Below are 27,749 nucleotides of genomic sequence, written 5' to 3'. Positions count from 1 at the left end.
CTCGTGAGGTGGGAGAATTCCTCAACCATGGAAATGTCTTAAAATTCTGGCTGGATGAAAGGAGGCCCAAATAAGATTACATTCTGAATTTTCAGCTTCGTATCTAATGCTCACATTTGATAAGAATTTCCTGGGAGCAAAAGAATTTACCAGACATTGAAAATGGGGATAAGCTCCTCAAACTTAGTTTAATGAAATAGAAACAGGCCTCTTAGTCTTCATACTCGATCTGTTCATAAGATAATGAACCTAAACTGTAACCTGCTAATCAAAAATCTCAAATTATTGATTAGAAGTAAAACAGAATGTAGTATATTAAAAACCACCATAATTTTGAGTAATGAATCTCTTATATACTAAAATGATATTTACCTTTAGGTTTTAATCTAAGTATTTGCTCAGTTTGTTTCTAGTCTTCTGAGAATGCATCAATCTTAAGCTGTGTTCAACATTTTAAAGATAACAGGTAAAGCGCATCCAGCTTTCTCACCAATTCTATGTACTGTCCCTGATCCTTTATTTCCATTGACAGGCACGGGGAAGGAGAGGTGGCCTGATCCAGGACAATAATGATGCGATGTTGAGGAGTAAGTGGAGGAGGAGCAACAGGCAACATGGAAAAAACCAAAACAAAGCAAGGTCAGATTTTTCTCTGTTTTACAGCTTAGATTCAAGAAATACAGGTGTTAGTCTTGTCTAACAAAACATTCCCATCATCACATAATGATAGGCAATGATATTTATGTTTTAAATGTTAGATATATTATAAATGTTAAATATAAAATCATTAAATGTATATGTAATATATATATTAATATGTTATACATATAATAATCATATGAATGTATATGTAATGTTTGTATTATATATATCAATGGAAGTCTATTTATCTATCTATCTATCTATGTATCTATCTACCTATCTATCTATAACTTGGCTTAACATAACTTTAGGACTGCCTTAAAACAATATGCTAAATAAGGCAAAGATACACATTCAAATAAGACATCTAGTACCTTCTAGCCTAGTCTAGAAGCATGTACTGTCTCTTTATATTTTATGTTTACCACATAGACACAACTTTAGAGAAGTAAGTTCTCTGATCATCTCCAATTTACAACAGAGGAAGCAGCGGTAGAGAAGTCAGACTCTAACTATAAAGCACCAATCCTCAGTCTGAGATGTTGGTCTGTGTTTTTGCATCTTTATTCTTACCTTTATATAAACTAGACAACAGTATAAATAGGATAAATAATCCTTACTCAAGCTTATGCGGAAGTTTAGTAATCATAAACACTTGAGCAATTACAGGGATAGCTCATTACAAGTACAAGTTCTAGGCTGAGGTTTATGTTTATGAACTTCAAACACTGAGGCTGGTCCCTGTGAGGTATTCTTAATACTAATATATTTGAAGGAACAGTATATACACTCGTATCATCAAGGGCTTACAACCAAAGGTGCCATCTGTAAACTGGTTAATTCATATAAAAATGACACAATGCACCACGATTCAGTGATGGATGAGCCACTAGCCTTTGTTTTAACATGGGTTGTTTCATTTCATGGCTAACCAATGTGGTCCTGAAAGGTGCACTGTAGGTCAAGCTATTCGTCTCCCCAGGGTATAGATGGTTTTTACAGCCCACATCTCTGTGTTTTCCTTGTGATCCCAATCTCTAGTGTTGACAATACTGTATTTTACCCAGAACTTTTCCACTGAAAATACCCTCCTGCCAGTCCTCCTGCAAGATTTCCTTATCTGATTTGAGCAATGTCCAGAAGTTCAGCAAAGATGAAAGATAGGAGAAGCAGTGGATATTTTATTCAGGCTTCCTGAGGTTAGGTAGTGACAACTAGACAGGTCCCTGGTAAAGAATGGCCTTCCTAACCCTTCAGCTCCAAGAATATGAGGGAGACACTTTCTGTGCATGTACTTCTGGCTGTCCAATCATTCAGTGGGGAAATTGTCCCACTGTGGTTTTCTACTACAAGAGTTACAGCAGGTAGGTAGAGTTTGGTCATTAGGATGGTGATATAAAATCCACCAACACGACCTTACATTTTGCTCTAGTCATTAAATTTCTTCTCAGGCAGGCACAGGCATAGGATACTATAATTTCTCTTATTCCCTGCATGTGTCTAATGAGGGTTAAGTAGGGATATAATGAGTTGTGTTGATTGAACAAGTTCTTTTTTCCTGCAGGAGAGAATGAGCATATGCCAGTGAATAATCCTTCTACACAGATCTACCAGGTAAAGACAAATGGATTGTTTTTAATGTTTCTGTATATAATAGTGTCAACTGTCCTCTATCTACAGAGATTTTTATTTCAGCACTCAACACTAAAAACAAACCTACACTGGTGCTCCTAACTATGAGGTAGGCAGGGCGGAGGACCACTCTCATTGTACCTTGGATCTATTTTTTTCAGGGCGGGTCAGTACTGAGGTTTGAACGCTGAGCCTCATATTTACAAGGCAGGCACTCTTCCCATTGAGCCCTATCTCCAGCTACATTGTACCTTTAACAGAACAGATTATTAGAGAACAGTGATCCAATGTATACAATAGAGTACAGCCACCTTAACTTCATGCTTTTTTCCTGTCTGTTCCCTTCAACCCACCCTTGTCACCGAGGCTTGTCTACAATGCAATAAATTGCATATCCTTTGATAAAATGAGAGAACAAGATCTGTTTATCTTAATTTCTTATTTAGAAAGATAATTGGAAAATGAGTGGAAAATTTTCCAAATACTAAGCTCATTTTAAATAACAGGAATAATTTGATTTACAAGGAAGATTTTTTAAAAAAAAAAAAAAAAAACCTTTACAACAAAGTTCTACCAGCCTGCTATAGCTTTGTAAATAGAATTTATTTGGATCCTCTTCTCTGACTGTAAATTTAAAGTAAATCCTACTCTTAAAAATCATGGAAGTTGCTGGGTGCTGGTGGCTCATGTCTATAATCCTAGCTGCTCAGTAGGCTGAGATCTGAGAATTATGGTTCGAAGCCAGCCTCTAATTAACCACCAAAAAAGCCAGAAGTGTAGCTATGGATCAAATGGTAGAGCACTAGCCTTGACCACAAAAGCTGAGGGATAGTACCCAGGCTCTTAGTTCAAGCCCCAGGACTGGCACAAAAAAAGTCATGGAAGTTTATTCTAACACAATTTTGCAAAAACAGCTTAGTCTGTGGAAACACAGTTTCTATCTAGCCTTCAGAGTATGATATCTGGAAGATATGAGAAAGTAGAAAGAATCATCAGATCTTTCAGTAATTGGAAGAAAAGATTCTTTCTTAACTAGCACTAAGGTTATAAGCCCAGGTAACCAGGAAAAAGATCAGTATCTCAAACACAAAGATAGGAATCTAAAGAAGCAGATAGATAGGCTGGAGTCATGGCTCCAGTGTAGAAAACCTGCCTAGGAAGCACAGCCCTGAGTTCAAACTCCAGTGCCATAAAGGAAGTGGAGTATGTAGTTTAGGGGAAATGTTATTAAGATTCATTGAGTTTAAGTGACAAAGTAAGAATAAGAACTAGTTTCTAGAAATATTCAACAGTTTGTTATTGTAGGCCCTATTAAGCTAAGCGAGCACAGCACTGTAACACATTCTAACCACATTGCTCCTAGTCTTAGATCATCAATGTGAAGGCAAAGAATCAATCTGATAGTTACTTTATGCTTTCCAATGCTTAGCCTAACGAGAGATTAAACAGATGAGACACTCTCATTGATCTTTTAAAATGTCCACAACCTAGGAAACACATTTAATAAATAGCTCATACATGAATATATGATAGGCTATTGAAAATATTACATCAGAAACAGTGATAAAACTCTATAAGAGACAGAAAGGGAACAATTAGTATTGACTGAAGGATATGAACTTGGCACATGAGGACAAGTCAATCATTTGACAAGTGGATATGAGGAAAGCAATTCCAGACAGAGGGAGCAGCTTGGCCAGGACCAGCTTGGGTTTTCAGTTGGTGCTGATTTGATACGATGGTGGTCCAAGGCCTCTAATGCTATCCCTGCCCACCTCCCCTCTGTTCACGTCTGACCTGGGTATAGCATTTGGATGAATGGGAGTGAGTACTTCTTTAAACTCAGGTATGATTTCAAGTCTATTACAGATTTTATGTAGGTCACTCCCTGGATGTTGGCTAAATATAGCTGCAGAAGGGATGGCCTCATTATCTTATTGTATCACAAATCCAAGTACATCTGTTCACAGTGGAATGCATGAAGCAGTGAAAGTGAAGCTGGTCTATATGACCTCTGTGATGCTATGAAAACCCAACCCTTCTCTTAAAAGAACACTTCCTAAGTCTGTGTACTCCAAGCAACTTTTAGCCAAAAGAAGAAAGAGGAGAAGTAACAAAGAAGAGGAAGAGAAAGGAGGGAAGAGTTAACTATCTATATCAGAAGGGAGAGTATCTGAAGCAAAATGTGAAATCTCAGCAATACTTTATCTCCAGATTTTATTTTCTTGACAGATCTCACCCCTACCTGGTGTTATCCTATACATATACTTGCTTTTTCTACTATTGCCTGTCTCTTCATCTAGAATGTAAGCTCTAAGGGCAGGAATTTAGTTTATTTTGCTCATGTGTTGTACTCCTAGCATACAGGACAATGCCTGGCATACAATATCTATTCAATAAATATCAGTTGAATGAATGAGTAAACAGATGCAAGATGAACTAAGAGGTCTGATGCAGTCATCCAGTTTTGTTCCAAGTAGTTTTGGAAAAACTGTCATACCTTAATCAAAACAAATCCCAAAGCATTTGTTAAAAAGATTAATCAGAGAGCTGGGCACCGTGGCTCATGCCTGTATCCTAGCTACTCAGGAGGCTGAGATCTGAGGATCAGCCAGCCCTGGCAAGAAAGCCCGTGAGACTCTTATCTCCAATAAACCACTAGAAAACTGGAAGTGGTGCTGTGGCTCAAGTGGTAGTGCGCTTGCCTTGAGCTGAAGAGCTCAGGAACAGCGCCCAAGCCCAGAGTTCAGCCCCACCAAGAAAAAAAAAAAAGATTAAATCAAAGCTGGGCATTGGTGGCTTGTGCCTGTAATCCTAGCTACTCAGGAGGCTGAGATTTGAGGATCATGGTTCCAAGCCAGCTTGGGCAGGAAAGCCCATGAGACCCTTAACTCCAATTAATGACCAAAAAGCCAGAGATGGAGTTATGGCAAACAATGCTCAGGGACAGCACCCAGGCCCTGAATTCAAGTCCCAGGATTGGCACCCACCTAAAAAAAAGATTAAATATCAGAATCAAACTAAGCTGGGCATGACTCAGGAGGCAGGAAAATCATAAATTCAAGTCCATCCTGGGCTGGTTACATAATGAGACCCTGTCTCAAAAGAAAAATCAAAGCAAAAATTTTAGAGTAAGTATTTATTTTTTCTGTATATGAAATATCTAAATAAAAACATAAAAAACAACATCAAAAAGGCACAGCACACTTTATAATTAATGCTGCCTTTCAGCTTACCCAAGATAGAATTGCCAAATAATTCATTATGGATGCACCAACTACACTTAGGTTTGCAAGCTCAGTATATTCCCTTTTTCAGTCCAAGTCTACTTCCTTTTTCTCACACTCTTTGTCTTCTGGACATACCTCTTTCATAGTTGTGGAATGAAATAACTTTTCCAGAATCAGGTGGTCATATTTCACTTTTGATCACTGCATTTTGTATATGGATTTAAAACTGTAATTCCATTAGGGAGAAGGAAGGTCTGTGATAAAGGCAGCCTATGAATGTTAATCATTGCTAGTCCAGCCCTTACATCAACAATTTGAGCTCCAACTGTAATTTTGGCTTCTTGGGGATGTAAAACACTGCAGCTTCCTACATTTCTATTATTTAAATTTCATATATTTTAATATCCAAAACATTTTTTCTAAATCCACTAATTTGGGAAATTTTTCAGATGATATAAAATGTTTCCAAGAATATATAACTACAGTCTTATAACTTTTTGAGCCCTGTGGCAAAATATTTTCATTTAACCTTACTTAAATATATTACTATAACTTGTCAAGTCCTGTGGTGAAATATTTTGTATTTTTTAAATTTAATTGAATATTATTAACTCTCTATAATATAGGAGATTTCTTTTTGGATCAAATACTGCCTAATGGTTTATTTTTTCTTTTTCTTTTTTGTCTATTGTGGGGCTTGAACTCTGGGCCTGGATGCTGTCCCTGAGCTCATCAGCTCAAGGTGAGCACTCTACCACTTGAGCCACAGCATCATGTCCAGTTTTCTAGTGGTTAATTGTAGATTAAAGGCTCACAGACTTTCTTGCTTGGGCTGGCTTTGAACCACAATCCTCAGATCCCAGCCTCCTGAGTAGCTAGGATTACAGGCGTGAGCTACTGGCACCCGGCCCTGCCTAATGTTTTTGTTTTTGGTTGGTCGTGGGGCCTGAACTCTGGGCTTGGGCACTGTCCCTCAGCTCTTCAGTTCATGGTTAGCACTCTAGCACTTGAGCCACAGCGCCACTTCCGGCTTTTTCTGCTTATGTGGTGTTGAGGAATCAAACCCAGGGCCTCATGCATGCAAGGCAAGCTACTCTACCACTGAGCCACCTTCCCAGCCCATGCCTAATGTTTTTAACTTGAAGAATTTTCATATTTCAAAACTTATCCTGAGGAAATATATGCAATGTTTACATAAAAAAGATTATATGAAAATGTCATTTATAGGGCTGGGAAGGTGGCTCAGTGGTAGAGTGCTTGTCTTGCATGCCTGAGGCCCTGGGTTTGATTCCTCAGCACCACATAAGCAAAAAGAAAAAAACTGGAAGTGGCACTATGGCTCAAGTGGTAGAGTGCTAGCCTTGAGCTGAAGAGCTGAGGGACAGTGCCCAGGCCCAGAGTTCAGGCCCCACGACTGACAAAAAAGAAAAGAAAAGAAAATGTCATTTATAATCTTTAAAAGCTTTTACATGCATACATTTTTAACTAGAGTGAAAGGGTGGGTAGATTCTGAAATATATACAATAGAATATTGTATAGTCATTAAAAATAGACAGAAAAAATTTAAGCCTGTTGGAAGAGGGTTTAGGGCAAGCCAGGCATGGCAGCACATACCTGTAATCCCAAAACTTGGGAAGCAGAAGGAAGAGAGTCATGAATTTGAGGTTAGTCTGGATTATATAGTCTTTGTCTTAAAAAAGACAAAGAACAAACAAATAAAAATAATCTTTGGGGGGTTGGGCTCAGTGGTAGAGTGCTTGCCTTGCATGTATGAGGCCCTGGGTTCGATTCCTCAGCACCACATAAGCAGAAAAAGCCAGAAGTGATGCTGTGGCTCAAGTGGTAGAGTGCTAGCCTTGAACTGAAGAGCTGAGGGACAGCACCCAGAACCAGAGTTCAGGCCCCACGACTAACAAAAAAAAAAAAAAAAATCGAAGCGTCTGGGATATAGCTCAGTGGCAAAGTGCTTGTCTACCAAGTGCAACATGTTAGGTTTGATCCCTAGTACCAAAAATGAATAGATGAAAAAAAAAGAATCTAAGGGCAAAAAATATGAGGGGTAGAACCAAATATTCTGTCACATAAACACCATACATATAGGCATTTACATGCATATAATAAAATAGAAGCAAATGTGAATGTTAATGGCTATATTGAAGTAATCAGATTTGGGGTAATTCTCATTTTTCTTCTTTTTTCTCTGTAATGAAAGTAACTTAAGAAAATACATTTTGTGCCAAAAGGATCTCTAGTTAAAAAACTATGGGATCATTGACGTTTTCTTCTACCACAAAAAAAGTTAATTTCCCTGGGTGCATTCAGGGATGGAAAGGATACACTTTACAGCTACCAGGTTTCACATCAGCTTCACAAATGTCCTGTAAGAATGACCTTAAGGGTGAACTTCTGCAGGGAATGTAGAGGAGAGGATCAGAAAATTCACTTTCAACATGGCTGCCCACTTTGTGCTTTAAATCATGCCATCTTTGGGGAATCAATAAAGAGCCTAAAATTGGAAGATGGAAGTTGGCAGAAACAAACAAACAAACAAACAACAACCAGGTTTCCTCTGAAATGACCCTGGTTTCGTGGGAAAGCAGAACAGTTACCTGGCATGCTTGTCATCGCATGCCACTCCAAAACACCTGGGCTTTAGTGTCAAGTGCTGAAGGAATTTCCTGTGCCTTGTGGAGGTATCCCAAACCTTGCATTAATGACATGACAGAGTCCCCAAGGCCCAGGCCCAGGCCCAGGCCTCTGCATCTAGTAGCCTGACTGGTAATGTGGCAGAAAGTAATGGCAAGACCATTAAAAAAAAAAAAAAAAAAAAAAAGCCAAGTTGAAACTCATGAACAATTTAGTTTGGGGCCAGAGAGAGAAAAAAAATCAGAAGACATCTGCTAAAATTCATCTTAAGAAGAGTTAAGAAGCCAAGAAAGGCAAGAAAATTGAGAAGCAGAAATTAAGAGCAGGAAATAGGAAGAATTCGGCCTCCTCTCCCCTATTTCCTTGAGCCTAAGATGCGCTCTGTGGAATCCTAGGCTTTGAAGTTCAAGTCTTCCCTGAACCTGCCTCCAGTGGGAGCCCGCCTCCAGCGGCAGAATGGAGGGGTCATAATCTCTCTAGAGCAGCTTCACGAAAAAATCAACGAGATGAGGAACGTGTTCAACTCGCTGGAGAACAAGGTAGACCCCCATTCCTAATCCTTGGGGTGGGCTGTGGGCTGTCAGGTGAACAGAGAAAGAATGTTCAGACTACTTCTTTCGAGCATTTTTTACTCAAGGCCAGGTTAGTAGCATTCTGCAGCAGCTCTGTAATAAGAACCATCTTAACAGGGATCTATGTTATCTCAGGTGAGTGATCGTGCTCACAATAGCTGCTGCTTCTTGTCCTATCACCAGTCGTGGAGGTGTTTGTTAGGCAGCAGAAATGATGGAGCAGGAAATGAGCCAACAATTTTAAAATTCTCTATCAGGGAAAATTGTGATCATTTTAAAGTTTTTGCGAGCTGAGGTTCTACAGATGAGGGCAAGTCTCTTTCTCTAGAACTCTGCTGTAGTCTTTTGACTTCTGGGCAAAAACCACAAGTTCACTTGTTGGAAGCAATAATCATGAAACTTTGTTCTGTCAGATAGTAATTCATTCTGTATCCAGACAGGAAAACTAAGTAAATGTCAGGGCACTGGAATGAATGTATGGGCAACGCAATGAAGATTTCCCTCCTTCAGCTTTGAAATATACATACTTTTTACGTTGATGTTGTATAGTCATCAATTTAATTTTGCTTACAGAAGATGAATTTGCATAATGAAAACGACCAGGTCAGAAAGTATTTGATGTGGTGATTCAATCCATCCTGATGTCTAAATAAGCACATGTGCCAAGATCCATCACAAAGATTAATTCTAATTAAAAAATTTTGGAATGTAAAACAGATATTTCCTGGTCTTCAAGCTCCAAACGTGTCATAGGTTCTGCTTTTTTTCCTGAGAATGTTCTTATTGGTGCCTCTTACTTTTCCCTATTTCAAGTCCCCCTGTGAGACCAAGGAAAACACACCACTGTATTTAAAATATGGGATAGGCTAGTAAGTCATTTTATAATGGAAGGTGCCACTAAAACTTGAAGTCATTTCAATAACCTGCAAATCTGCAAATAATAATAATAAAATAGTCTGCAAATGTGTAGAAATACATATAGGAATAAACTTCCCTAAGAGCTAGGCTTCAGTTTTCAATCTTTATTTGGTAGGTATTTTAATTATAGAATAAACCTAAACATCTCTGTTTGGAAGGGAGACATGGAGTTAAGAGTCCCTTCTTAGCAGAGTATAAGGTCATAAATGTCAAGGAAGTAATATTATTATCTGTTATTATTATCATAATTTATTTCATTTCCTATTTGTTGAAAATGCTTTTGTTCCATAAATAAAAGTGATCTTTAGAAGTGCTCATTATTTCTGTTTGTGCAACCATTTTTGTTTTGTTCATTCATTTGTTTTTCTAGTGTTTTGTTCTTGCTATGATGTGCCTTATTCTGCTTAACTTTTTTTTTTTTATCGATTGTGGGTCTTGAACTCTGGCCCTGGGTGCTGTTGCTAGACGCTTCAGCTCAAGGCTAGTGTTCTACCACTTGAGCCACAGGGCCACCTCTGGCTTTCTTGTGGTTAATTGGAGATAAGAGTGTCATGACATTCCTGCCCAGGCTGGCTTTCAACAATGGTCCTCAGATCTCAGCTTCCTGAGTAGCTAGAATTACAGGTGTGAGCCACTGGCACCCAGCCCTGCTTAACTTTTTGATTTGCCACCTAAAGAGGAAAAGAATTAAAAATTTTGGTACCCCTAAGTATCAATCATTTCTTGGGGTCAATGCGAAACCAACATTTACTCATTTAATTCTGAAGAAAACCCTGAAAAGAGTTATTTTAATTATGTATGGATGAGGAAACTGCTACCAAAAAGTTAACCAATTTGCTTAAAGTCTTCATCCTTATAGTTAAAACTAGGATTTGTTCTCTGTCCAACTCTAAAATTGACATCTTGCTTGTCGTGTGGAACTTGATGGTGTGTATACTCCTAGAGACCAGGCTTGACTGCTGAAAATGGTTCATGTTAACATGGCCAGCTCATGCCATTATAGATATTTCTGAGTCTTCTTTATGGATCAAATTTACTATCATTAAAAACACACTACTTCTTTTCCATGATGATATCCAAAGATTTAAGAAAATTTAAAAAAAAAAGCCTTCTTTGTCTTTGAGAGAAATTCTTATAAATCTTTAGTTGTTATGCTTCTTATTTTTTAACTTCTTAAGGAAATAAAGAACTGAGTTTTCTTACTCTCTTATAATAACCAGGCAGAGTATGACCTTTGCTTCTTTTACAGAATTCAGAGTTCCTGGATGTTATATTTTGCTTTCAAGTACACTTCATCTAAGTCAAAGGATTTTAAATGCATGTAGCTTGTAGGTGTACTTGTAAACTTCACGGATGCTATTTTTTTTTTTGCTACATATTAATTTTGCTGCATAAAGAAAACATCTTTGTCATTAGATGTTGGTATGAAAGTCCCCTTATGGGGTTCCAAACTTAAGTAAATGAAATCTAGAGATTTACAAGAGCCTTGTTTCTCCAGGAAAAGACAATAGGGCCAATGGAGCTATTTGTAATAACTTAAAGTAAATTGAGTTCACTTTTTCATGCATTGTTTAGTTGCAGGCCCTGGCCTCAGAACTGAAAACTGGTTTCACAGAAGCAATGCAGGAGCTCTCACGAATCCAACATGGAGAATATGCTTTGGAAGAGAAGGTTAAAAGCTGCCGATGCTCCATGGAAGAAAAAGTTACTGAGATGAAGAACTCACTAAACTATTTCAAGGTAGATGCCTCTTTGATTTTCCTGCTGCAGAGCATGTTGACTCTTAAAATAGGAGTATAAATTTTTCCTTTCATCATAGCAACCAAATATAAGAATTTTCTCTCTGGGAATATTAATTATCATGGAAAATATTTATGTTTCTTTTTTGGAGCTCTATGTTGAAGTTAAATACCACAATGGAAGCAAAATTTTCATCTCTCATTTCTTCCTTTAAAACTATGCACTAAATAAAAATATATAGATTACACAATATTATGTTCTATACCTTTATTCTATGTACCAGTTTAAAATATAGCAATTCTTCTTTTTCTTTTTTAGGAAGAGCTGAGCAATGCAATGTCAATGATTCAGGCTATCACTTCTAAACAAGAAGAAATGCAACAGAAAATTGAACAACTTCAACAAGAGAAGCGAAGAGAATCTCGAAAAGTTAAAGCCAAGTAAGTATACTAAATAGTGTCCAAAATCATCAGCAGTGGCTTATACAGAGGCACTGAGAGAACACCATCTCCACTGCGGACCACTGAGTTCCACAGCTCAACATGTGTTGGAAGGGAGAAAGCCACAAAAGTTGGCCAATACAAAAAATGGGTGGAAGATACTGCATGAAAAATCCATTTAATATGATATGAAATAAAAATGACACATCTATGTGTCTATGTTTTTTTTAAGTTTTTTTTTTGGGGGGGTCCGGTCATGGGGCCTGAACTCTGGGCCTGGGCGCTGTCCCTCAGCTCTTAAGCTCAAGGCTAGTGCTCTACCACTTGAGCCACAGCGCCACTTCCAGCTTTTTTCTTCTTGCTTATGTGGTGCTGAGGAATCGAACCCAGGGCTTCACGCATGCAAAGCAAGCACTCTACCACTGAGCCACCTTCCCAGCCCTGTGTCTATGTTTTTAAAAGAATGATTTTGGTTTTAAGGATGTGTAGCCCTCAGTGACTTATTATTATTATTGTTGTTGTTGTTGTTATTCTAAAACTTCTCTAATACTGCTATTATTTTGATCCTATGATTAAAATATTTATGTTAAATAATGTCTCAAACTGGTGGCTCACATCTATAATCTTGGTAAAAGCTGAGAGCTGGGTGTGGTGGCCTAAGTCTGTTATTTCAGCTAAAATGTTAAGTCTAACATAGGCAGATCTTGCCCAGGGTCATGTCCTGGCAAAAAAAAAAAAATGAGATGCTATCTCAAAAATAACCAGATTAGAAAGATTAGGGGTGTGCTCAGGTATGATGTCCTGAAGTTCAAGCCCCAATACCACAGATACAAAATAACATTGTCTTTCCCATTTGACTACCACATTTTCTCCTAAAAATAGACTTTAGTGGCTATGCTTATAGAATACATTAAAGTTGCCATGATCTGAAAGGGAAGGGTTCTGAAGTGTCCTCCTTCTATATGAAATGGCTGAGCAGAAGAAGAGAAGAGAAGAGGAAAAAAAAAAAAAAAACATTGTCAACCAGGTGGAATCAGTAAATTTTCCCTTTATGTATATATAATCTTTATTGGTATATGTTTAACATTATCATGTTTAAAATAAAAATACAGGAATAATATTTGTGTGACCTTGTAGAATTGATTATGGTTTTCAATTGTAGATCTACAACTCCCCAGGAACTGAGTTGTTTTGTTAAGTAAATATAAATTATTCCAAGCAAATAGTTACCAATGCAAACTTTAAAGATACTTATGATAGACAGAGATGCCACTAAGAACAAATAAGAAGGAAGAAAATGTAATTAGAATGATTTTGTAGATATTGAAGTTTTTCTTCAGTTTAGGTAACCAATTAAGTTGAACTGTAGGAATTGCTAGTATGGAATATGAGCTTGATAGCCTGGCTCTCTATCACTTAAGCCACATCTCCAGCCCTGTTTTTTGCTTTGTGTGTGTGTGTGTGTGTGTGTGTGTGTGTGTGTGCATGTATTAAATGAATTTTATTCAGAGTGAAGAAGCACGAGGCAGGTAGGGAATTATCATAAGATATTTTCCCAGAGAAGATTATTCTAGAAGTTTGCTGGTTATTTACTTATTTATTTATTTATTTTGCTTGTCCTGGGCTTGAACTCTGGGCCTGGGTACTGTCCCTGAGCTTCTTTGGCTCAAGACAAGCACTCTACTACTTCCAGCTTTTTGTGAGTAATTTATTGGAGATAAAAGTCTCACATTCTTGCCCGAATGGCTTCAAACTGTGATCCTCAGATCTCACCTCCTGCATTACTGTGATTATAGATGTGAGGCTTTGCTGGTTATTTTTAAGATGGGGTTGTACAGACTTTTCTATCCAGGTTGGCCTCAAACTGCCATCCTTTATTCTCAGCCTTGCAAGTACTAGGATTACAGGTGTGAGCCAACCATGCCTAGTTACTATGCCCTATTTTTAAATTACAAAAGTAGCAATTTATATAGGTTCAACCTAATAATTCAGACATTGTCTTTGTTCTTAACTGAATTCCATCCTAATCTATCATTATTAAGAACTAAACTGGCCTTATCATTGTTTCCCTTTCCTAGGAAAACTCAGAAAGAAGAACATGGTACTCAGGCTGGGCCTGCACAAACACAAGGAAGTCCTTTCCGTTCCATCAATATTCCTGAACCTGTTCTTCCAAGTGAAGACTTTACCAATATTTTGCCTTCTCAGGCCTATGAAAAAGGTATAGTTCACAAATCAACTAGACAATACCCCCAAATGTCCCCCCATTTCCAAGGCTTAGTAAGAATGAGCTTAAGCCTTCCATCTTTATTAGAAGAAAATGGTACACTACCCAGAATTTTTCTTTGTTATTAGAATTTAGAAGAGTCTAGATCACCCAAGAGATAGATCCTAGGAATCTGTCCAATTTTAAGGATTTTCCTTTCTGGGGAAATACCAATTTGCATTCTTTAAATTTTAATTGGACTAAAATAATTTATTTTCAAATGGCTTTTTACCTGGTGGTACACATCTGTTATCCCAGACCTCTATATTTATAGACATTAAGTATGTTGTGAATAACTGAATGTAAAATTCTGAATCAAATGGCTTTTACCTGATGTACTTCTAAGTACAGATTTCCATGGTGTTTTATTTTTCTTTCCCATGTGAGTAGGTACCTCCTGGGAAAACCATCAGCGAGGTAGGTCTACTAGTGGCTGTTTTCTTTGCTCTATGACATGGAAAGAAATATGTGAGAGACCAGGCACTGGTGGCTCATGCCTGTCATCCTAGCTACTCAGGAGGATGAAATCTGAGGATTGCAGTTCAAAGCCAGCCCGGGCAGGAAAGTCTGTGAGACTCTTCAATTAACCACCAGAAAACCGGAAGTGGTGCTATGGCTCAAGTGATAGAGTACTGGCCTTGAGCTGAAGAGCTGAGGGACAGCACCCAGGCCCAGAGTTCAAGCCCCACAACTGACAAAAAAAAAAAAAAAGAAATATGTGAGAGGATGACTCTTTGTTGGGAAAGAGTAGAAAATGGGCTCAGAAAGTAGAAGTCAAATTAACATATGGTCTAAGAAATCAGAGCATATGCACAAGCTAAAATATAGAAAATTATATTTGCAAAACAAAGTTGTAGATCTTTAAACGATGGGTAACAGCACTCAGGCAGAGGAATTATTTCAGGATTTGTTGAATCCACTGAAAACAGCTCTCCAAGCTCCTTAACACCATTTACAGAGCCACACATGAATTAACCTCTACTTTCATCCTCAGACTTACCTTTTGTATCTGTTTCTAACTCTATAGCCAGCCACCTGTTATTCTTTTCTTTTTTTTTTTTTTTTGAGGTATGTGGGGGAGGTAACTGGTCCTGGGGCTTCAACTCGGGGCTTGGGTGCCTCCCTGAGCTTTCTTTGCTCAAGACTAGTGCTCTACCACTTGAACCACAGCTCCATCTCCAGCTTTTTTGGTGCCTAATTGAAGAAAAAGAGTCTTACAAACTTTCTTGCCATAGCTGGCTTTGAACTGTGGTCCTCAGAGCTCAGCCTCCTAAGTAGTTAGGATTCTAGGCGTGAGCCACCAGTACCTGGCCTGTTATTCTTTTAGCTCTTGCATTGCTCTATGGATTCTTTGGCCTCTGGCCCTTCACAATGGCTATTCCCTTTACTTGTCCTCTGCTACCTCCTTTCACTTTTCTGGGTGAACTCCTATTCCTCCAAGTTCTCTAGAACAGATTGATAAAACATTGTTAACATAAGACTCAGATGCAGAAGATCTTGAGGTGGGGGGGAGTGCTTCATCGCTTCAATAATCTCCTATGTAATAATTCTGCCAGTCTGTGGGCCATACTTCTCAAGCATTGTTTTGGGGGTGCTATGTAGTAATAAACAAAATAGAAACAATTTGGGGGCCCTTTTCAGATGGAGAATCTTGCCACTTTTTTCTTTCACAACTTGCCTTTCACGTCTTTTTTGTTGTTGTTGTCACTGGTCATAGGGCTTGAACTCAGTGTCTAGGCACTGTCCCTGAACACTCTCTCTCTCTTGCACCCTCTCTCTCTCTCTGTCTGTCTGTCTCTGTCTCTGTCTCTCTGTTTCTCTCTCTCTCTCATCAGTCTTGGAGATTGAACTAAGGGACTAGGCACTGTCCCTGAGTGCTTTTGCTTAAGGGTAGAGATCTACTGCTTTCAGCCACAGTGTCACTTCCAGTTTCCTGGTGGTTAATTGGAGATAAGAATCTCACAGACTTTCTAGCCCTGGCTGGCTTTGAACGGTGATACTCAAATCTTAGCCTCCTGAGTAACTAGGACTACAGGCATGAGCCACCAGTGCCCTGCTCTTTTTACTTTCAAGTAAACTTACTCTGTGTAAAAAAGTTGTGGAGCCTTTGTAGTGAAGGAAGCAGACAATGAACAAGGTAAGTAGAATATGTAGGATGTTCCATAGTGATTAGAAGACAACAAAGGAGAAATATATTGTAGACAGGGCACCAGATAAAGATGTGAAGAAAGTGAGGAAGTTAGTTTATGGATGTGGAAGAGAAGAGAGGGAACAGCTATTGCCACAGAGTGTTATCACTGTCCTAGGCTTTGACTCTAAAGGTCCCAATAGGCCAGATTTCACCATTCATTATCCAAAAGTCTAATCAGACAGAAAAGTGGTGGCAAAGTGGGGAATAATTTGTTTGGGTGTGGCCCTAGCCACAGTTAGGACTAGCATCCTAACTCTTGCTGTCTGGATAGGAATAATAGCTCTAGGATTATATAGGAGAAGAACAAAAGCTGGAGTCGGGGTATGTAAACTCAAGCATCTTTATCTCACATCTGGTTTTGCAGGGCCTCATTTTCACCAAGGAAGATCCTTACAAGGTTCACTGTTCCTGGGAAGGAGAAATGACTCACAGAAAGAATGGGCCAGTGGAACCAAATAGAGTCAATTGGGGGCATGATTGGGTCTTCCTTCAGGTTCAGGGAAATGACTGGAAACTCTAGTAGTTACCCTGGTGGTGTGTGGATCATTCTAAAAGTTAGTAGATGATAATCTTTTGATATCCCTGGAAATCTGGAAAACACCTTAATTACTCTTATGTTAGTGTCTGTAGTCTTGAGCAGATACAAGAGGGGTTAAGTAAACTTTGGACTTACCAGTCTTTTTTTTTTTTTTTTTTTTTTTTGGGTCCGGTCGTGGGGCCTGAACTCTGGGCCTGGGTGCTGTACCTCAGCTCTTCAGCTCAAGGCTAGCACTCTACCACTTGAGTCACAGAGCCACTTCTGGCTTTTTTTCTTTTTGCTTATGTGGTGCTGGGGAATCGAACCCAGGGCCTCAGGCATGCAAGGCAAGCACTCTAACACTGAGCCACCTTCCCAGCCCGGACTTACCAGTCTTGTAGTACCAGTTTCAGATAGACATTCTGTAGATGATTGGTATATCTTCATCTAGAGTTGAGCAGGCATCTTACCCAAACTTTACAGTAGCAAAGAAGACAGATGCAATATGAAGACAGTTACCCAGGAGATATCAATCTGCAGGTCAGAAGGAAGAATCAGTGCTTTTAGCAAGAGAAGCCTTGAGTCTCTGGTACATTCCTAGTGGGAACATGACAGCCATGTCCAAAGAATAGCAGGAAGTCATCAATAGGGCTTGAGTAGCATGAACAAGGAAGACAACAGGAGATGGATTTTTTTTTAATTAATAAAGTTGCAAGCAGAGATGGGGAGCAAATATTCTAGGGTTATCTGATCATTGTAAGGACTTAGGCTTTTACACTGAAATGGGAAATAATTGGAAGACTAAACAGAGTAAGTCTGACTTACAGTTTAATCACATCATTCTGCTCTTACTACTGTCATCATGGCTTCTACCACTATCATAGTTTAACAGTCATTTAGCTTTTAGAGTATTCTAGGTACTACTTTAAGCAGTTTACATATATCAGACTGTTTAATTCTTACAGTAATCACTTGAAGTAAGTACCAATTGTACATTTGCACAGCTGAGAAAATAGCTGTTATACTACACTGTAGTTACTGTATTTTTCTTGCTGTCTCTCCAATGAAATGATAAAATCCGCAAGCCTGTCCTTAGAGCCTGGCTCATAGAGGTGCATAGTTGTGTTTTGTGGACTAAATGTTGAATGAAATCTTTCCTTTCCCTGCAGCCCAAGAGTCCAGATCTGTCCATGTAGGAGACAGCAACGTGAAGGGAATGATGGGTCCTGGTAAGTGGCTCTTCTGTTAGTTCTAGCAATTCCACACTTCCTCCTTCTTCTACTTTCCTCCGTTCCACACCAGCCATGAAAGAATTCAGATGTGAAGGTCAATTTGTCATAGCTGTGACACTACCAAAAAATAACTCAAGGTGGGAAAGATTTATTTTAGCTCATGGTGTCAGAGGTTTCAGTTCATGGCTGGTGTGTTCTATTGCTGTAGGCCTCAGTGGAGCAGAATAGCATGGTGGAAGCATGTGGCAGAGGCAGCTGCTCACTATGGGTGGCCGGGAAGCAAAGGAGGGGGCTGGGGGCAAGTTTATCTTTCTAGGGTATACCCTAAGTGACCACCTCCCCCAATCTATTCAAATTTCAAATGCATCACTGGGTCACTCCATTGCTGGTGGCAGACCCTCATGATTGAATTACTTCCTAAAACTCTCACTCTCAACACTGCCTGGGGACCAAGCCTTCAATACATGTGCCTTTTGGAGGAATCTTCACATACAAACTATACCACCAGGTCAGATAAAGCATTACTGCCACTAAAATTCCAGGATGTGTACTAAAGGAAATCAGTTGATGCCTTGGATTTAACCCAAGCTGAGAGAAGGGATGGAAAAGTATAAAATCAAACTAATATTCTTGTTTCTTTCTGCTCATTTCAATTACTTAGTGAACTAACAATTACTGAAGCCCCATGGGTAAATAGTCTATAACTTAAGTATGGATGAGACCCTAGGTAGTATCATTCAAAAGTTATTTATTTAATGACAAATCACCAACATTTTATCCACTATTTCATCTTCCCTGTCTCTCTGTCTTCCTCTTTCCTCTTTCTAGCTTACCATTGTCAGGGTGAAGGGGAAACGCATGTTGTCACTGCTACCTTTTCTCTCCCTCTCTGTTCTTCTCCCATTGGCACTGCCATCACCTAGTGTGCTCACCTGAAAGAAAGCAGATAGGAGGAATTCAAACATCATGCTCTCAATCACTTATAAATTTATTTTAACTCCTGTGCCGTAGATCTATGCACCATAGTGGAAGATGCATTGACCAGAAACAGAGCGGTAACCCTTTGCAGTTGAGGAAACTTTTAATCCATGTTGAATATATTTAACTTTTAATTGGTATATTTAATACATGAAGTACCTAAGCATGGGGCATGATTAGAGTTACTAACAAACACAATGTATTTTTCAAAAAAAGGAAGAAATTGATAGCATATTTTTTTTCAGCAGTGAACCCAGCAACTCCAGAAGCAGATGACAACATGAAGTCTTGCCTCTCAGCTGATATCCAGTCCAAGAGCCATCTGTCATCTGGTGTGTGGAGGCAGCCTAAGGATGGCAAAGAGTGGGGCGAGGAGTATGTCACAAAAGACCACCCCGACAAACTCAAAGAAGTGGGCCAGGGTAGACACAGCTCCCTGGAAAATGTTTTATGTGAAACTTCTTTAGCTGGTAAGTTCCCAAGAAGGGATCCAGCCTGAAATTTGGCAGAACACAGACTAGAGCTTGGAACCTAAGGGCTAGAATCTTGGTAAGACAGATTCAGAGGCCATATGAGATCACTCAATCTCTGGTTGCTTTTAAAGATGAAGTAACTAAAAGCCAAAGGGGTGAAGGACTCAGTAGCAGCCACATGGTTTGGTGGAAGTGTCATCTTCTGGGTGGTCATGACCTTTAGTAATATAGTGCTTTGGGAAAAAAAAGAAGTGTGGTGCTGAAGCTTTCTTGAGAGATTTCATTTTTGTTCTCCTTTTCATTAAGACTGGAATCAAGCATACATATAAACTATTGGTCATTTAAGTTTCCTTTTGTGTCATTCTGTATAAAACTGTCTACTTTGGAAAAAGTGTAGGTTATGAACATTAAGGATTTATACAGTGAAGAAAAAGAGTATTCAAGCCAGCATCTTAGGCCTGTAACCCTAGCTACCTGAAAGGTTGGGAGGATCATAGTTTAAGACCAGCCTACAGGGAGAAGTTCATGAGATTCCTTCTCCTCAGAGGGAAGCTGCATGTGGTGGTGGGTGCATGCCTCCAAAATAGCCTGCAAAACCAGGCTTAGAAGACAGGTTAAATGGTAAGAATACAGCCTGGCAAATATAAGACCCTGAATCCAAACCCCAGAAGTGGGGAAAAAAAGCATAGGATTGTAGCTGGGCATGGTAACTCAAGCCTATAATTCTAGCTACTTGGAAGGCAGATAGTAGGGATCTTAATTTGAAGCTAGTCTGGGCATAAAAGCTTCTAAGGTTCTATCTCAACCAATGACTGGGTATGGTGATCTGTGCCTGCCATACCAATGACAAAGGAAGACAGGAGGATCCCAGTCCAGGCTTCTCTGGGCATAAAGGAAGACTCTGTCCTGAAAATAACTCATGCCAAAAGATACTGCTGGAAGTGAGACCAAAGGAGGATCATAACGGCTCAATAGCCATGTGCATATGATCTTATAAAATGATGTTTATCCAAATGAATTCCAAGAAATGGAAACAAGAGGTTATTTTATTTTTTGTGTTCTTTTGTCTGTTTGTTCATTTTTTCTCTTTTGTCACTGTTTTTGATGTCTGTGTTTTTTGTCTTGTATATAACTTTATCTGTTTTGAGGGTAAGGGAAAGCCCAGAAATGGTAGAACAAAGGGTAAACAAATGTAGCAGTGATACTCACTAAACACTATGTTGAAAAGGAACTATACAACTTTTGAGGGAAGAGTGTAGGGAGGGGAGAAACTGTGAGAAAATGAGGGAAGAAGAGACACTGTTCAAAAAGAAATGTGCTTGTTCCCTATGTAACTATAATTAACACCTCTGTACATCACTTTTACACAGCGCCACTTCCAGTTTTCTGGTGGTTAATTGGAGATAAGTCTCTTGGACTTTCCTGGCCAGGCTGGCTTGGAACTGTGATCCTCAGATCTCAGCCTCCTGAGTAGCTAGGATTACAGGCATAAGCCACAATGTCCGGCTAATAATTTTTTTAAAAAACTTAAAAAAATATACTGGTTGAGTGGCTCCAGTGGTACAGCAATTTATGCTCATAAACATAAAGTCCTGAGTTCAAACTCCAGTACTGAAAGAAACATAAGATTGTAGATGAAGAAGAAATAAGAAGGAGAAATACATTATTGGTAGAAAAGAAATTTAAACTTTTGAACTACTGAATCATTGATGTGGAATCTTCATATACTAATCTTTTATTAATTGTCTTCTATAAAAGTAGCAGACAGTGCAACCGTTTCTAGCCTCTATTCTTTCTTCTTTTTCCCTTAGAGATATTTTTTTTTACTTTTAACTTTATCATCAAATACTTGAACAATTAAGTTGTATTAAAAGGTTTATTATGAAAAATAATGGCAAGCTGGGCGCTGGTGGCTCACACCTGTAATCCTAGCTACTCCGGAAGTTGAGATCTGAGGACTGTGGTTTGAAGACAGCCTGGACAGGAAAGTCTGTGAGACCCTTATTGCCAATTAACCCTGAGAAGATGGGAAGTGGTGCTGTGGCTCAGAATGGTAGAGCACTAGCTTTGAGCAGAAAAAGTTCAAGGTCAATACCCAAGCCCTGAGTTCAAGTCCCATGACCAACCAACCCCACCCTCCCTCCCCCCCGAAAAAACAACACATAAAAAGCAGCCATTTCAGTCTTTTGACAGTTTCTTCCACATTTTAGGGGAAAAAATGATGTCACTAAGTTTTTTTGATGCTACTACTTTTTTATTTTTTTTTGTCAGTTGTAGGGCCTGAACTCTGGGCCTGGGCGCTGTCCCTCAGCTTTTCAGCTCAAGGCTAGTGTTCTACCCCTTGAGCTATAGCGCCACTTCTGGCTTTTCCTGCTTATGTGGTGCTAAGGAATTGAACCCAGGGCCTCATGCATGCGAGACAAGCACTCTGCCACTGAGCCACCTTCCCAGTCCAATGCCACTATTTTTTAAACAGTATTTTACTGAGAGTCTTACTGAAAGTTTAATTTACCTAATATTCACAGAATTCAAAGTATACACTTAAGCTTATTGGATTTTTGGTTTTTGTAGGTTTTTTTTTGTCAGTGCTGGGGCTTTAACTCAAGGCCTGGCCACTGTTTCTGAATTTCTTTTGTTCAAGGCTAGTACTCTACCACTTGAGCCACAGCACCGCTTCTGGCTTTTTCTGTTTATGTGGTACTAAGGAATTGAAGCCCTGCTTGCTAGCCAAGCACTCTACCACTAAGCCATATTCCCAGCCCCTTATTGGTGTTTCTGGAAGGAGCATCTGGAATATCTACTGTATCACTCCTCTAGGTCATTATCACTTCCCCAGGTCAATATCCACCTAAAGAACGATTATTGGGTTTTCAAATGCCATAAATTAGTCTTGGCAGTTCTTGAATTTCATATGCATGAAATATTGTATGTATTCTTTTGTGTCTGGATACTTTCTTTCAACAGAACGTATATTTCTGAGATTCTTCCATATTGTTGCATGTAATTCGTTTGCTAGTTCATTTCTTTTTATTTAGCACATTTAAGCAACATTCATTCTCCTCTGATATTTACATTATTTTCAGCTTGAGGATATTATGAACAAAACTGCTATGAATACTCATGTCTTTGAATACTAATATGTATTTTAAGTGTATGCCTCTTGTATGTATACTTAGTCATGAAATCTCTAGGTTATAATTTAAGATTACATTTAAGAGAAAATTTAAGGGAATTTTCCAAAGTGTTTTGATAATTTTATACTCCCACCAACAATATATGAGAGTTCTTGTTACTCGGCATGGACAGGCATTTTAATTTTAACCATTCTCCTGGGTGTGTGCTGCTATCATATTGTAGTTTAAATGTGCACTTTCTGGATAGTATGGATTTGGCACATCTTTTACTCATGTGCATATTGGTTATTGATAGATCTTCTCCTATAAAATCCTTTGCCCAATCTTTAAACTAGGTTTTCTTGCAAGGCAAGCGCTCTACCACCAAGCCACCTTCTCAGCCCCAAAACTAGGTTTTCTTTTTACTGTTTGGCGAAATTAACAAATATATTCTAGAAAGCTGTTTTTAAACATGTATTATTGACAGTACTTTATTCCAGTGTATGTGTGTGGCTTGTCTTTTGTTGAACAGAAGTTTAAAATCTTAAACAAGTCCCTTTTGCCAATTTTAAACTTTTAAAGTAGCTTATGTGTACTCTCAAGATTACATAGACATTTTCATACATTTTTGTATAAAATCTTTATAGTTAAGCTTTTCCATTGAATACGTTTTGATGTATGGTGTGAGGAAGGGGTCCAATTTCATTTTTTTCCCAGGTGACTCTCTGGTTGCCTCAGCATTGTTTACTGTCAATACTTTCCCTTTCCTGATCATTTGCATTGGGGAAAATAGAGTGATCTTACATGGATGGGTGAGTCTAATTCTAGACTCTATATTTTTGTATTCCAATTATCAGAGAATTGTCATCTTGACAGTATTATCTTCCATTTAAAGAACACGGTATTTCTGTTCTTATGTTTTCTATTCATACAGATCTTGAAATTTTTCTGAACAATGTAACAAAAGCTCTGTCATTTGTATTTTCTTACCTCATTTGCCCCAGGGACCTGTCATCCACTCCACTGTCTCAGCACACTGCCATCATCATTCTAGGACTTCCCGTCCTCCTGGACGCTTCCTTCATATTTTTCTTATATTAGAATCCTGTTTCGTTACTGATACTGTTTTTGTTTATCTTGAGTATCCTTAGTACCTTAATCTACTCCTTACTTTGGCAGAACAGAACAAATCATCTAGTCGTTTTACACATCCTTGACCAATAATTTGTCTTGATAGAAGCTACTGTTTCTGCCTTTTTTCTTTTTAATTTTTAAGTCTTATTGTTTATGGTAGTGGGGTTTAAATCCAGGACTTCACATTTGGTAGGCAGGCAAATCCTAAGGCATATCCTGAGTGTCTATCTTGTCTCCCTATGTTTTTCTTTCTCTGTTTCTGTCTCTTCTATCTGTACTTCTCTTTTTCCTACTTTTTTCCTCTCTACTTTTTCTTCCTACACTTTCTCTCTACTTTTCTCATTCCTATCTCTTTTAATTTATATCTATGCTTCAAAATTTCTTCTTTAAAAAAAATCATTCTTTTTGCCTGGTGACCATGGCTGATGCCTGTAATCTTAGTTACTCAGGAGGCTGAGATCTGAGGATTGTGGTTCAAAGCTAGCCTGGACAGAAAAATCCATGAGATTTCTCTACAATTAATCACCTACAAGTCAGAAAGTAGAGCTGTGGTTCAAGTGATAGAGTGCCAGCTTTAAGCAAAAAAGCTAAAGGATAGTGCCCAGGCCCACATACACAAAACAACAAAATCCCACTTCCTTTCTTTTTTAAATAGCATCCTGCAATTGTTAAATAATGATTACTTTCCTCATCTCTCTGGGAATATTAATTCTAGTATTAAAAAAAGTTTTCATTTATTTTATGCAGTATCTAGAAAGATAAGCTAGTCAAGGAGCAAACTGACTTTTTTGGTGGGTCCTGCTTTATGTTCCTGTCTGAGGGTCTTTTTCTTTGGGCAGTTCAGTCAACAAGTGGAAAGCCTTCCAGCCTCCTTCATGGAGTGCTTCATCTTGGCTGCCCACATGCTGGAACCTGCTGGAAGGGAAAGAGGGCCCTGAGCATCGAGCTGTTCAGAAAACAAAGCTTCTTTGAATTCCCTTGTTTCCAGGCTATCATTACAACCTTGACTTCTACTGGGCCTGAAGTCTTTACTGCACATCCTATCCCTTCCTTCTGTAGTTTCTCTTTCTTATATTCTTTGATAGAAATGAGGGAAACATCTGGCTGGGAGAACATTCCATTGCACCTTATATAGACTTAAAAAAATTTTTTTTATTGGTCGTGGGACTTGAACCCTGGGCCTGGGTGCTGTCCTTCAGCTCTTCAACTCAAGGCTAGTACTCTACCACTTGAGTCACAGCTCCACTTCCAGCTTTTTTCTGATTATCTGGTGCTGAGGAATAAAACCAAGGACCTCATGCATGCAAGGCAAGCATTCTACCACTGAGCCTCCTTCCCAGCCCCAGTACCTTATATAGACTTTTCACCATTTTACTTGTTTCTAGCATTACCCTTATTTGCATGGTATTTGTTTCTCCAGACCTTTAGATGGTAGTGGATGCCCTGCTCAGTAAGCAGCGACAATAACATTTTGTGTCTTTGGACCTGCTTCCATTTGTTTTCTTTTTACTACTTGTTGTCTTTTTACTACTCTCAATATCTTTTGATTGCTTTCTATTTTTTTTCCACAAGATTTGGGGAAGAAGTTAACAAAAATTCCCTTTCTGGTTTATTCTTAAAGCTAAAAGACAAACTGTGGCTCTAGAACTGCTTGAATCTGAAAGAAAATATGTCATTAACATCTCTCTGATCCTGAAGATTAAGGCAACATTCCAGGGGTCCGATGGAAAGAGGAATTCCAAAGAGAGAAGGTATCCATGCATTTATTGCCTTTGCTTTTCAGGGTGATTCGGACATAAGGTAAGTTGTTCACTGTTTCCATTTGGGGGATTCTGTGGCTTATAAAAGGTTGCAGAAATAGTCTTTGAAAAGAAAATAGACAGTGATGACAAGTAACCCATCATGTCTCAAAGTGAGATTCTCAGCAAGTAAGAAAATCAGTGTAGTCTTCTGGGTCTTCAGGGACTAGAGGGCCCCTGTGAGTCTTCTGCACAGCCCCATGGGCCACAGGACAAGTCTCACAAAGGTACAAGGGAATAGACAAAGCAGATATCTGAAAAACTGAGTGCACTAAATGGCCATTACATAATAACACAGTACTACTCTGACCCCATGTGTATGTGGGTGTATGTGTAAGAGAGACACAGAGAGAGAAAGGCAGAGAGACATAGAAAGGCAGAGAGCTTCTACTGGGTAGATAGTACATTATACAAGCATTCTAACTAGTGTCACCATACTCTTCCCTCTGTACCTGCTCATAGTTGCTTCCCTCTATATTTGGAGAAAGCATGAAGGATAAAAGGCTTGGTGGTGTACACCTGAAATTCTAGCTACTCAAGACGCTGAGATCTGAGGATTGTGGTTCAAAGAAAGTCAGACAGGAAAGTCTATGAGACTTTTTTCCAATTAAACAGCCAAAAGCTAGAAGTGGAGCTGTGGCTCAAGTGATAGATCACTAACCTTAAGCAAAAAAGCTTAGGGAAGCTAAGCACTAGTTGCTTATGCCTGTAATGCTAGCTCCTCAGGAGGCTGAGATCTGAGGATCCTAGTTCAAAACCAGCCCAGGTGGGAAAGTCTGTGAGACTCTTATCTCCAATTAATCACAGAAAAAGCCAGAAGTGGTACTGTGGCTCATGTGGTAGTATGCTAACCTTGAGCAAAAGGAGCTCAGGGAATAGTGCCCAGGCCCAGAGTTCAAGCACCAAGATGGGCAAACCAAAAAAAAGAGAGAAAGAATGGCAAGTGTGGATTATGTAGCAGTATTACTATAAATATTCCTTTAGATAATATACTCGGATGGTTCATAGATTATGATTCTACTTTGCGAAGCCTCTAATTATATTTTTCTGCTCCTTACTATTCCCCTAAACTTACTTGATTTTGTAGCAGCCATAGACTCTGTCACCGAAACACATGCTCCCCCTACTCTTAATGCCTGAGGTGAGGGTACATTTCCTGACAGACTTGTGAATGTCTTGAATATTTTAAAGAACTATTTTCTTGCAAAACTGAGGTAAGCCAAATATAGAGCAAAAAGGGGAACACAACACAAAGCTATGACCAATAGAGGCTTTGGGGGCTTCATTTTCTCCCAGTGGTCACACAGATTCTCACTGGTGGTTTTCCCCTTCCAGATTCCAATATAACCACCCCACCCAGCTGCTCTTCAGGATCTGAGAAGTTTCTGAACTCTGGCCCTTTTTTTTTTTTTTTTTTTGCTGTTGCAAATACTCATTCAATTTATATTAATTAAATCTAAAAGCATGTCTACCTTTTGGATAAATAGCTTTGCATCATGTCTAAGCAGCCTCTCTTCCTAGTTTCCGTAAATGTGGGGAGCTAGGGCATAAATGGGAAAGGAGAAAGAGAATTGTATACACTTTGGAACATAGTAACCAGGCTCCATGCTAGACCCATGATCTATAACTTCATGAACTCTTCACCAGAATTGAGGCTAGTGGTGTAGCTCAATGGTAAAGTACTTCCCTACCATGTGTGAGGCCCTTGGTTCCAACCCCAGCACTGGATAAAAAAGATCTCCAGAAAGCTATAATTTATGCCTTGTAGACGAAGACACTAAGATCTGGAAGTTTAAAACGACATTGCCAATTTTCAATTTGCCAAAGAACATACTATAGGACATTGCTTTTCTTGGAACATCTGCGTTTCTGCAGTAGTTCATGTGAGCACTAGCCTTCCCTAACTGCACCGTGAAATCTGTTACCCCAGTGGGCAGTCCAGAAGGATGTTGGTGTCAGTTCTCCAACTGTGTAAATGCATTGGTCACAGTATAGTAGAAGACATTCTAGAAGCATTCTAGAAAGAAAGAGGGAGAAAAACAAAAGACACAATCCAACACACGGCTGAATTCATATAAACAATTCATCCCAAAATCAGATCTCACCATGGTAATCTGAATACATTGTCTTACACATGAATATTACCCAAGTCATTCTTAGTCTCTGAGTGGGCAGAACTTTTGCACCTAGGTCTTCTGTTTATGCAATGTTTAGATCTTACATTGT

The 27,749-nt window shown here is 38.9% G+C and overlaps 1 protein-coding gene and 1 non-coding gene across 2 annotated transcripts in view; both read left to right on the top strand.

Annotated features, from left to right (window-relative positions):
- Positions 1-614: 614 nt before the first annotated feature.
- Arhgef33 (Rho guanine nucleotide exchange factor 33) overlaps positions 615-27,749 on the top strand; it is a 50,753-nt gene continuing 23,618 nt past the window's right edge. Inside the window, exons 1-8 of the mRNA XM_042675415.1 lie at positions 615-639; positions 2,207-2,256; positions 11,216-11,380; positions 11,699-11,820; positions 13,899-14,041; positions 17,964-18,023; positions 19,250-19,474; positions 25,346-25,475. Of these exons, the coding sequence (XP_042531349.1) occupies positions 615-639; positions 2,207-2,256; positions 11,216-11,380; positions 11,699-11,820; positions 13,899-14,041; positions 17,964-18,023; positions 19,250-19,474; positions 25,346-25,475 (920 nt within the window). The remainder of the gene's footprint in view (positions 640-2,206; positions 2,257-11,215; positions 11,381-11,698; positions 11,821-13,898; positions 14,042-17,963; positions 18,024-19,249; positions 19,475-25,345; positions 25,476-27,749) is intronic.
- On the top strand, positions 12,666-12,805 carry LOC122104603. Its single transcript, XR_006146958.1, has one exon. It is a non-coding gene; the product is annotated as a small nucleolar RNA SNORA29 (small nucleolar RNA).

The sequence above is a fragment of the Dipodomys spectabilis genome, unplaced genomic scaffold, assembly GCF_019054845.1.
Source record: "Dipodomys spectabilis isolate Male_0828 unplaced genomic scaffold, ASM1905484v1 ptg000026l, whole genome shotgun sequence".
Classification (NCBI taxonomy): Eukaryota; Metazoa; Chordata; class Mammalia; order Rodentia; family Heteromyidae; genus Dipodomys; species Dipodomys spectabilis.
Note: the sequence above shows the minus strand (reverse complement) of the source record. Positions and strands in the feature narration are given on the sequence as shown.